The sequence below is a fragment of the Rhinopithecus roxellana genome, chromosome 15 (assembly GCF_007565055.1).
Source record: "Rhinopithecus roxellana isolate Shanxi Qingling chromosome 15, ASM756505v1, whole genome shotgun sequence".
Lineage (NCBI taxonomy): Eukaryota > Metazoa > Chordata > Mammalia > Primates > Cercopithecidae > Rhinopithecus > Rhinopithecus roxellana.
In genome coordinates, this window is record NC_044563.1 from 57,721,538 (window position 1) to 57,733,717 (window position 12,180).

Here is a 12,180-nt window from a genome sequence, read left to right on the forward strand (position 1 = left end):
CCAACCGTACAGCGAGGCCAAGTCCCGGTGAGGGGCAGCGACTCGCCCACCACCACACAGCCACACCGCAGCAAAGTCGGCCCCTGGAGATCGGCCTCATGTTGGGCTTGCTGAGGCCCAGCGGAGCGAGAGGCTTTCGGTCTCTGGTCCAGGAAGCAGGCGCTGCAGGGGACGGAAGGGTCGTAGCCCTCAGCCGGCGGAGGCCAAGGAGCTGGGCGGAGGCACTCAAGGCCAGCCCCGGGAGAAGTGGGTGTGCTGGGGCCCGGGCGGGGCCGGGGGAGGGGACGCCTGGGGGAGGGAAAAGGGAGCCGAGCGCGGGTGGGAGCCCAGAGCCAGAGAGCGCGCTGGGCGGTGCCGGGCACCCGCGGAGTGGAACGGGGCCGGTGGAATGCACAGGGTCGCAGTGCCTGGGTCACCCTCGGTCAGAGGCCAGCGAGCAAACGGGCGCCCCAGAGCCTTGCTGAGAGACAGGTAAGGCACCCACTGAGCTGGGAAGGCTGAGCTACAGCCTGGGGTGCAAGTGAGGGGTCTTCCTGCCTCCCTTCCAAGGGTCACGGCGCGCTCTCCATGAGACTGTGGAACCGACGGGGAGTGGGGCAGGGGTGGGCGCTGCAAATACCGAGCAAGTCCTCCAGGGTCCTCCCCGATCCTCCCGAGCCCAGTGATCGCGGAGCAGCATGTGGGAGTAGGGAGCTGGGCTCTGCGCGCCCCGTCTGGAAACAGTGGGGACTTGCGCCGTTACTCCCAGCCCTCAAGACGGCGGCAAGAAAAGTTCCTCCACACCCACAGGAGTGCAAGCGAACACCTGCGGCTGGCAGCCAGTGCACGCGCAGAAACGACACTTCAGGACCCAGCACAGTCTTATTTGGCCGGGACCACTGGCTCTGCGGAGCTGACTTGCCCATTCCCTCTACCACACTGTGTCCCTCACCCTGTCTCACCTAGTCCCGGGAAAGCTGGGGACTTCCCAAATCATCTTCTGCTGCCAGTAACATAGGTCGAGGCTGGGAGTCGGGAGACTTGAGTTCTAGTTTACAGGCTGTGTAAACCCGGGTAGTCACCCCTCAGCTCTGCGCCTTGCGCTCGCTTTTCTTGGGTCACCATTTGTAAAATGGGCCTCCTGCTCCTGTTGCCTGCATACCCCGTGGGACAGAAGGAGAAAGGGGGATTGGACCTGGGAGTCTCTTATCTCGAAAATAAGTGAGTTTAGTCCTTGCATGAAAGCCCACCGAAGTATCCCCTCCTAAAATCCTCTCCCGCTCCCCACTAATTTGCATATAAGGAAACTGATACCCCAGGGGAGATGATTTACCTAAGGTTACAACAGAGACCAAATAGAATTAGAACCGAAGTTTCCTCAGTCCTAGCCCAGGGCTCTCTCCACTTCACCTACAAAGGCATATTGTAAACGTGTGAGCGCCTCCTTGTTTCCTTGCATCCGTCCACTTTGTCTGTTCCTGATGGAGGAGACCCATGCTGGGGGCCTGGAAACTGCTTTCAGATTTTCTTGACTCCTTGAGATGATAACCATCACCTTCTCCATCCCTCACTTACTCCATACCTCTCAAAGCACGTCCATAAATTTAATGTGCGAGTGGTCAAAATACCTTCTGAGAGGGAAGAAAGACAAGAAACTCCATCTTATTGATGAGGAAAATGAGGCCTAGAGTGATACTCAACCAAAATGCATGACTAGACGTGTTGGCATAGTAGGGGCAGGAACCCAGGTCTCCTGATTCCCCCTCTGATGTGTTCTCCACCAGCTACAGGACTACGGAATGGTACCCCTCAATGATAAAGGACTGCAGGGATGATCAGAGAGGGTGGGAAACAAGGAAGGCTTCTGGAGAAGGTGAGGTTCCTGGGAATCAAGAAGAATAAGAACCTCCTGGTTGCTTCTGAGGCTAGGAGAGCTGGGGTGGGAAAGGAGACATAGAGATGGCTGTTCTTGATAATATGGGGGGAAAGGAAAGATATGGAGACAGAAAAGGAAACAGTGTGACCAGGCCTGCCTGATAATTTTCTTGTATGTTTGCAATTTCTAAAACTTTCCCATCTCTTGTCTCCTCCAGTTCTCATGTGAGTTAGGCAGGGCAGGGATCATTATCCCCATCTTATAGATGAGGTTCAGAGGAAGTAAATGCAGTGCTCAAGGACACAGAGCCAAGAATACAGCCAAGATTAGACTCATGAAAGGAACACTTGAACGGCAAGATCACAGGCCGAAGGACCGGGGAGTTGGACTGTGTGTGTGTGTGTGCAGTGGGTGGGTGTATGTAGCCACACCCTGGGTAGGTACACAGGGAAGAGGGTTGCAAAGCCATTGCTGGTGTTTTGAGGCCAAGAATGTTTGCCCTTTGGATTGAATGGGGTCCAGGTGCAGGGAGCATCTGGGCTTCCAAAGAAAGCTTAGAATTCCTCCTCCTGTGACTCACCCCACCTGACTGAGATGACTTCTTTTCTTTGAGCCATCCCTTCCCCAGACCAAATGAAATCTGTTTTGCCCTTCCCTGGAGGTTGCTTTTTAAATATTGTAAGCTGTTTTCATGAATGTATATGTGTGTGCCAGAGCAGAGGAATGTTCTTAGAGAAGAGACATTGATTCATTTATTCTTGAATGCCTGCTAGGTATCAGGGCTGGGAAATAAAGAAATGTATGAGGCACAGGACCCTGCCCTCTTACCTCAAAGTACAGTTACACACACACACACACACACACACACACACACACAATGTCAGTACAGCATAGTGCTCTAATAAGGCTTCGTGCAAAGCACTTTTGGGAAAAAAACAAGAGGGAGAGACTAACTGGCTAGGGAGTGAGGAAGGAGGTGTCCCAGGAGAAGGTCTACAGAGATGAATTAGAGCTGGGTCTTGAAGGATGAGAAGGAGTTTGCTGGGCAGGCAAAAAGAGGAAGGGCATTCTTGTTTAAGAAAACAGCATGAACAAAGGCAAGAGATGTGCAAGTGCAAGGAGTATTTGGAGAGTGGCCTGTAGTTCAGTGTCATGGGTGCAGGCCACTGAGAAGAGCTATGGGGAGATGAGGCCAGTGCCAGAGTCACATTTCAAGGCGTTTCAGTGGTAATCAGAAGAGTTTAGAGTCTGCCCTACTGACAGAAGGGAACTTATAGTGGAAAGGTCTGTGGAGGGGAAGTCAAGATACTTGGTTTCTGGCTCCAACTCTGCCACTACTGGGCTGTGAGACTTTAAGCAGGTGACTGCCTTGGGGAGGAGGGTCTATTTTCCCACTGGTTGAATGAGGGGGTTGCACCAACAACATGATCATGAAGATTTCTTCCAGCTCAGATTCTATTCCTTTGTCCTTCCAACTGGATGCTAGGGGCTACTCCTTCAACTCCTCTCCCACTCCACCAGCTCTCCAGCCCACAGGAGTGGTAAGACCACTGAGGGGACGGTGGCAAAACTGTACACCCCAGGAGCTGTCTTTGGATCACCTACCTGCTTTATGTGACTTTTTCTACCTGCCTCTCTGTACTTCATTTCCAGACACTGAAGACGCTCATTCGGAAAGAGGAGCTGAAATGGAGCAATGGGAAAGAAAGACCCAAGGGTAGAGTTTCACTTTTCCCCAGAGCAACCTGAACGAAAACCCCACTAAGATCCCCAGTTCATCCCTCAGATCACAGCTTTATTCCCCAAATAGGGGTTGGACAAGTGCAAGGCAAGTGCATTTTGTGAGAACCTGTTAATGTGTGGGAAATAGCAGGAACAGAGAGTGAACCTGGCTCATCTAGGGAATCAGGAGTAGGTCTGGAGCAGCGGAGTGCATGGGAGATGAGAGCATAAAGGAAGGCTACCTCCTCCTCTGAAGCTTACCAAGCTCCATCTCACTGGGTCCTTGACTAAGATTGGTGGGAATCTGTGGTGCACGAAAAGGCCATAGTAACAAAGTTAGAGGAGATGATGCCCCATGACACTAGGAGGCTGTGTCTGGTGTGATGTGAAGCTTAGATGTGAGGAAACACTGCCATTTGTAGTGGAAAGAGCACCTGAACAGTACCCCCAAACACCTGGGTTCTTGTCTGAGTGCTGCCATTTATGGGCCATGTCATTTTGGACTAGTCACTTCTCCCTTCTGAGCCTCAGTTCCCTCATCTACGAAATGGAGGGTTGGCCTGGAATCTAGATTCTAGAAGATCCTTAAAGTCCCTGTCAGCTTGGCCATCTGCTCACCTTCTTTCCTCACTGGCCTATCTTCTATTTCAAGGCAAGACCTCTCCAGGGCAGGAGCTCTGTCTTCCCCATCCAAGGATCTTGGTAATCGGGGACTCTCCTGGACAGGGAAGCCAAGGAACTCAGAAACAGTGGCAAAACTCCCCTGTTCCTGACTGCCAGTCCCCAGCTTGAGCCCCAGAGGCAGTCCCAGAGCCCCATAGAGAACCAACCTGTGCTTTCATCAGCTTTCTGCCTCTCCTAATTCAGACAGGAGGCCCTTGCACCCAGGCCCTCCCTCCCACACAAACCCAGCACCTAGAGGTGTGGAACTATGGCCTCTTTCCTCCTCCTGTCAGAATCACAAACATCCTAGTCTATCCAGAGAGGCCCTGAGGTGTGAAAGGTCTCATGAATCTTTATTCCCCTCATGGAACACTGCCTCAAAGCCCCCGCTGACCTCCACACTGTCCCCTTCTCCCACTTTCTGCAGAGTCTATCTCCTCCTCAGGCTGGATCATCCTGGCAGGTGAGCTGTGAAGAGGAAAAACAAGTAAATCCCTCAGTTTGGCTCAGCTGAGATATTAGATGTAAGTCAGTCCCAGGGCTCAGAAGCATCTTAACTTGTGAGGAAAACGTCCCCAGCCTTCTCTATCTTGGGATTTGAGAAGCTCTAGAAATCCTCCAAAATGCTTCTCCCATCAGCCTGTCTAACTTCCCATGGTGTCACAGCTTGGTTTCATGATTCAAATCATCACAGGACGTTAGAACCAACTGGGACCCCTTCATTTTGCAGATGCAGACAGAAGCTGAGGCACAGAAAAGGGAAGTCTTATGTCCAAAGTCACACAAGGAGCAGCTGAGCCAGGACAACCCCCTGGGTTTCCATTTCCTTCACTGTAAAGTAAGGGCATATAGCCTAGATGGGCTCTGAAGGCCCTTCCAGCCTCTGCTCTACAAAATACAACCACCGCCATCTGTGCAGTGTCTAGTGCCAAGCACTACATGATGTTCTTTAATTTTCACAACGAAGCTCTGCTACAGATAGTGTTCATTCTGTGACCGTGTTCATATCCTGTCTATCTGAATAGATTGGGTGGTAACACATCATTTGTTCCTATGTAAAATATCAACGCATCTGCCAGCTGGCATTCTCCCACTCATGTCTATTCCCTTGGGATTCTAAAAGGCCCTTGCTAAGGTAACCCTTAGGAAAGGGAATGTTTTAGGCTGCACCATCAGCTGGTCCCTGAGTGGGAGTCCACATGTTAAACAGGTTTCTCATGAAGTCACCCAATGAAGACACTAAGTCTGGAGTTGGGGGACAGCAATCAGAGGCCCTTTGGTCACTGCACAGTTCCTTTAACTGCAACCCTAGGCTGGCCTGACCCAGCTGCTGCAGGAAGGGGAGGGGCCGTGGGAGGGGGTCAGAGCCCACAGCAGGACTATTGCACAATCCTTGGGGCCTGGCCTTGGGCAATCCACCCTGGTTCCTTCCTTTTCTGCCTTCTCTCCTGCTTTCTAGCTCTGGGCTTTCCCAGCTCCGAAGTCAATACTGAGATCTCAGATGTGTCCAGAGACATCCTGAAGAGGCTTGGGGGTTGAGGAGCCTTAGTGTGTCCACAAGGAGACTCCTGAAACTGACTGAGAGCCAGCGGATTTGCCAGCTGGTGAGTCTTCCAGATTGAGATTTCCCTCCCTCTCCCTGTCAGTTAAAACCCCTTTCCGATGATACCTAAGAAAACTGAATGGTAACTGCCCTGCCCTGAGATTGGAGCTCGGGGCGACTGGGAGCTTTCACCTTCACAGCATGTGCTGCGTCCATTCTTTTTTTTTTAAACCTATGTGTACATATTTGCTTCTTGAAAATAAAAAGTTTTTAATCTTCTGTATAATACAAGTGTATACTCATAGCAAGCCTTGAAGGAGGAGGCCAAGGATGATCATTTTTCTTTTTTTGAGACAGAGGTCTTGCTCTGCTGCCTGGGCTGGAGTGCAGTGGCATGATCTCGGCTCACTGCAACCTCTGCCTCCTGAGTTCAAGCGGTTCTCCTGCCTCAGCCTCCTGAGCAGCTGGAAATACAGGCATGTGCCTGGCTAATTTTTGTATTTTTAGTAGAGACGGGGTTTTTCCATGTTGGCTAGGCTGGTCTCGAACTCCTGACCTCAGATGACCCGCCCGCCTCAGCCTCCCAAAGTACTGGGATTAAAGGAGTGAGCCACCGCACCTGGCCTATTTTTTTAAAATTGTGCTTAAAATACACACAAACATAAAAATGTACCATCTTAGTCATTCTTGAGTGTACACTCAGTAGTGTTAACTAGATTCACCTTGTTGTGCAGCAGATCTCCAGAACCTTTTCATCTTGCAAAACTGAAACTCTATACCTACCACACAACAACTCTATGGTCATCTCTTTTGGTAGATGAAGAAACCGAAGCCCAACCAGGGAAAGGAACTTATTTCCTTCAAAGTAGGCTCCTCCAGACACTTACACTGTTTGTTTGTTGTCTACCTGTGAAATTGCCTGAGGCCCCTTCCTTCTTCAACCCTTACTTAGCCATTTCCTCCTCAGGTCTCACATCTGTCTCTACCCCCACTTCCCCACTTTGTTATCCTCTCTGCCTCAACTCGTGACTCAGCATCTTGCACTAAACTATTTCAAGACTCTTGTAGCTGGGCTCACTACCTCAATTCCAGCTCCCTCCAGTCCATATGACAGCCAGAGTATCCTTTCCAGGCACAGATCTGACCATTTTATCTTCCCTAGCTACAGAATAAAGTTTCAGCTCTACAGCGTGGCTCTCAAGGCTCCCCATGATCTGGCTCCTATCTCTCCTGTCCCACATTCTATACTATTCTTCTACACATCTTACACTTCAACCTCTTTATGCTACTTTCCATTCTTCTAAACATGTACACACTTTGTTGCGCCTTTGCTCATGTTGCCTTCCTTTGTCTTCTCTGCCTCTTAAAAACCCTTCAAGGTCCAACTCAAATGCCTCCATCACTGTGGACACTCTCTGAGCCCTGATCAGTATCCATTACTTATTCCTTTCAGCCTTAGTAGCTCCTGGCTTGTCCCCTGCATTGTATCAGAGCCCCTGGATCTGGGTGAAGGCACTGGATCTGAGCCACCCCGAGCTCCCATCACAGGGCCTGGCCCATATTGGTGATAACTATCTGGATGATTTTTTGAGTTATTTATTTCCTCATGCTGCTCCTACTTGCTATTGGCAGACATGAGGAAAGAAGCAGCCACAGATCTTTTGCCTGACACATGGGGTAGTAGATGAGAACGTATATCTCCTGGATCTTAACTCAGTGAGCTCTTGTTCTTCTCCCCTCCTCCATCCAGCCAGGACAGCACAAGTACTAGATGGCAGAGGGCCCCAAAGGCCTTGCATAAAATGCTGCCCAGTCCTGGCTAATTGCTTTCATAGAGCCATTGATGAATATTTATCATGGTCAGAATGATCATCTTTTCCAGGGAAGAGATCTTATGGTTAATAGTCACATTAGTTAACTTTAGTTTGTTAACAGTTCTGCCCGTATGATGGAGGACTGAATACTTGGCCCATAGAGAATTCCTTAAAGTGGACATCTTTACTAGAAACTATTGAGAGAAGGATAACACCCATTCAGTCTTAGGGCAGTCCCCTAGAAAAAGGGAATACCTAGCCAGTCGCAGGGTAGTGCCCTGGGAAAGGAGAACACCCAGTCTCAGGGTAGTCCTCCAGATTGGAGGAAGAGACATAGCCCTGCTGACCAGGTGCATGTGGCCTGATGATATCCTTATCAAAAACAAGAGGATAGCCACATATTGCCTTATATGTTAAGTGCCGGGGGGAAGGGAAGGCTGTGATGATAAAGGCGGTGTAGTGTGGCTGAGGGGTGGGGAGCACTGAACGGAGGCTTCCCTAAAGGAAGTGAGTGTGGGGCCTTGTTTACAGGGAATGACATATGGTTTTTCAGAGACATGGATGCAAGTCTGTTTTAAGATGTTCTTTCTGACTGGGCGCAGTGGCTCACGCCTGTAATCCCAGCACTTTGAGAAGCTGAGGCAGGCAGATCACGAGGTCAGGAGATCAAGACCATCCTGGCTAACACGGTGAAACCACATCTCTACTAAAAATACAAAAAAATTAGCCAGGCATGGTGGCAGGTGCCTGTAGCCCCAGCTACTCGGGAGGCTGAGGCAGGAGAATGGTGTGAACCTAGGAGGCGGAGCTTGCAGTGAGCTGAGATCACGCTACTGCACTCCAGCCTGGGTGACGAGTGAGACTCCGTCTCAAAAAAAAAAAAAAAAAAAAAAAAAGTTATTTCTATATTATAGACTAAGGATCTCTGGGAAGAAGGAAAAGGAACATTTATAATCACTTAGTATATGCCAGGTACATAATGACTTTATTTCAGGAGACAAGATAGTTGGTGTGCTTGTGTCTTCTTTTTGTGGGCAGGTAAACCCCAAGCCAGACTGAGAACTCCTTTCACTCTCCCGCCCTCAGGCCCAAGCTGTTCTTCTCTTCTCCAATGCCTGCAGTGATTACCAACCTGTTCCCATTTCCCTGACCACCTCCTTTCCAACAGAATTTCTGCAAATAGCTAGGAATATCTAGTCTTTGGGACACAAGATGCTTGAGAGGTCAAATGATCCAGCTTCTGGTCTCCAGGTAGGATGAAATTTAAACCATCCCCAGGCATCTTCCAAAAAGGTGTCCATGGAGTCTTTTTTTTTTTTTCTTTTGAGACAAAGTCACACTCTGTGGCCCAAGCTGGAATACAGCAGCTCTATCTTGGCTCACTGCAACCTCCACCTCTGGGTCCAAGCGATTCTCCTGCCTCAGCCTCCCAAGTAGCTGGGATTACAAGTGCTCACCACTACGCCCAGCTAATTTTTGTATTTTTAGTAGAGATGGGGTTTCACCATGTTGGTAAGGCTGGTCTCCAACTCCTGACCTCAAGTGATCCGCCCGCCTCAGCCTCCCAAAGTGCTGGGATTACAGGCGTGGGCCACTGTGCCCAACCTGTCTGTGGAGTCTATAAAGAGAACTGTGCTGAAGGAGAGTTGTGATGAATGTCTTCTTATGGTGCCACACAGTCCTGCTGAGAGCTAGCTTGGAAGTAGAAGCAGCTCTAAGCTAGCCACATGGAGCAGGGCTTTCTGTCTTGGCTCTACCTCCAATATTCTGTGATCATGGACAAGCCACTTAGTCTCTCAAGGCCTCAGTTTCCCTGTGTATAAAATGGCAAGAGTTACATTAAATAATCCTTAAGGTCCTTCTAACCTAAAATTCAGTGATTTATAGAATCCAAAGAAAGGAGAGATTAATATGGGTTCTGATGGTCGGGGAAGGCTTTATACTACAATTATAGTATACATATACCAGTGAGTAAAACAAATATAGGCCCTGCCTTTATTATTTAGTATGTGGTCTAGTGGAAAAGACAAACATGTAATCAAGTAACCAGAATAAGCTATTGTATTAGTCCATTTTCATACTGCCATGAAGGAATACCCAAACCTGGGCAGTTTATAAAGAAAAAGAGGTTTAATGGACTCACAGTTCCACATGGCTGGGGAGGCCTCACAATCACGGCAGAAGGCAAAGGAGGAGCAAAGGCACATCTTACGTGGTGGCAGGCAAGAGAGCAGGTGCAGGGGAACTGCCCTTTATAAAACCATCAGATCTCGTGAGACTTATTTACTGTCATGAGAACAGCATGGGAAAAACCCACCCCCATGATTCAGTTACTTCCTACTGGGTCCCTCCCATGACACATGGGGATTATGGGAGCTATGATTCCAGATGAGATTTGGGTGAGGACACAGCCAAACCATATCAGCCATGATGCTAGGATTTTACTGGGATCTGAAGGGAGGAGTTCATTTGAGCTGCAGGTGACAGAGCCATGCCCTCTCTCTTTTCTCTTGCCACCAGAGCTTCTACCGAGTCTTCCCCCACCTCAATCCCTGTTGCTATGGAGACTACCAATGGAACTGAGACTTGGTATGAGAGCCTACATGCCGTGCTGAAGGCTTTAAATGCCACTCTTCACAGCAATTTGCTCTGCCGGCCAGGGCCAGGGCTGGGGCCAGACAACCAGACTGAAGAGCGACGGGCCAGCCTACCTGGCCGTGATGACAACTCCTACATGTACATTCTCTTTGTCATGTTTCTATTTGCTGTCACTGTGGGCAGCCTCATCCTGGGATACACCCGCTCCCGCAAAGTGGACAAGCGTAGTGACCCCTATCATGTGTATATCAAGAACCGTGTGTCTATGATCTAACACGAGAGGGCTGGGATGGTGGAAGACCAAGACACCTGGGGATTGCATCTGGGGCCTCCAGAACTCTGCTGTGGACTGCATCAGGTCTCAGTGTCCCTATCTGTAAGATCAACAAGAAACAGGGCTAAGGGAGGTCGTCACTGGGGTGGGAGAAGAGGGGCTGGTAGACTGAAGCCTTGTGCATAAGGATTTTTTTCCCAGGAAAAGACAGACTTTATAAACAGTGGGAGTCCATGAACAAACATATAAAAGTAGCAACAGATAATGACCAATAACTGGTTCAGTGGCTGAAGTACTGGGGGCCTGAAGGTTGGAGAAAGGAGAAGTTGTAGCAGAGGGAAATGAGACAGGAAGATGCTCTGGGGACACATTTTTTATGTGTTATCTTCAAAAGCCATGAGAAGCAGTGATGATTATCCCATATCACAGATATGATTTACCACCACCACCCCGCCCCCACTCCCACTCGCACTCCCATAAAGAAAGCAGGGCAAGTGCTGTGCCGCCCATTTGGGCCTGAGTAGTGCCATGATTGGAACCCAGGAACTCTGGTCTCCTTGCCTAGTGCTTTTCAAAACTCTGTGCCACACAGGAGTGGATCCAGGCCTGAAGGTCATACAATTCTGGGGACTCTTTAAGAAAAAGAATTCTGAAATATCTTACTTTTGCAAACATTATGAAAATATACTGCCACATTAATATGTTGCTAGGGCCCCTACTGGGACCTTAAGAAGGAGCTCATGTGAGTCAGGACCCTGAATGTTAGGCCTTGTTAGCTCTATGGTTCATATGCTTCTTGAACCAAGTCACAAGGTACTTCCCAGCCCAGCCACATTGCCAGCCAACAGGACTAAACTACCTCCAAAGCAGCCTCTTCAGTTTTGAGTTCTGTGAGAAAATTTTTCTTTTTCTTTTTTTTTTTTGAGACAGTCTCCCTATGTCACCCAGGCTGCAGTGCAGCGACCCAGTCTTGGCTTACTGCAACCCCTACCTCCCAGGTTCAAGCAATTATCCTGCCTCAGTCACCTGAGTAGCTGGGATTACAGGTTCCTGTCACCACACCCAGCTAATTTATATATATATATATATATATATATATATATATATATATATATATACATATATATATATATATATTTTTTTTTTTTTTTTTTAAGTAGAGGCAGGGTTTCACCATGTTGCCCAGGCTCGTCTTGAACTCCTGGCCTCAAGTGATCTGCCCATCTTGGTCTCCCAAAGTGCTGGGATTACAGGTGTGAGCCACCACGACTCTCTGTGAGTTTTCGGATGTCATATTGCATCTGCTTCTAAAAGACTGATATTGCCAAGGTGGGCGGATCACCTGAGGTCAGGAGTTTGAGACCAGCCTGGCCAACATGGTGAAACCCCGTCTACTAAAAATATACAAAAATTAGCCAGGCCTGGTGGCGGGTGCCTGTATTCCCAGCTACTTGGGAGGCTGAGGCAGGAGAATTGTTTGAACCCGGGAGGCGGAGGTTGCAGTGAGCCAAGATTGCACCACTGCACTCCACCCTGGGTGACAGAGCAAGGCTCTGTCTCAAAAAAAAAAAAAAAAAAAGAAAGAAAAGAAAAGACAAGACAAGACTGATATCACACCTAAAAGATTATTATATTAAAAGAAGCAGAGTATGAGACGTAGGTACATGGTCCAGTAGGAAGAGAAGCAGCCCTGATTCTACCACTTAAGGTG

General features: G+C 49.0%; 1 protein-coding gene across 8 annotated transcripts; it reads left to right on the forward strand.

The window, feature by feature from the left end:
* Positions 1-318: 318 nt before the first annotated feature.
* KCNE3 (potassium voltage-gated channel subfamily E regulatory subunit 3) lies at positions 319-10,744 on the forward strand. Of its 8 annotated transcripts, none has more exons than XM_030917908.1 (5): positions 334-471; positions 3,509-3,572; positions 4,668-5,078; positions 5,700-5,844; positions 10,118-10,744. In XM_030917908.1, the coding sequence occupies exon 5, from the start codon at positions 10,158-10,160 to the stop codon at positions 10,467-10,469; it is 312 nt and encodes a 103-aa protein (XP_030773768.1). In that variant the 5' UTR covers positions 334-471; positions 3,509-3,572; positions 4,668-5,078; positions 5,700-5,844; positions 10,118-10,157; the 3' UTR covers positions 10,470-10,744. The 8 variants fall into 8 exon arrangements, 6 of the variants coding, with proteins under 6 accessions (XP_010365125.2, XP_030773768.1, XP_030773767.1 ...); XM_030917907.1 differs by having other exon boundaries at positions 4,668-4,764; positions 4,971-5,844; XM_030917909.1 differs by having other exon boundaries at positions 4,668-4,764.
* Positions 10,745-12,180: the final 1,436 nt, after the last annotated feature.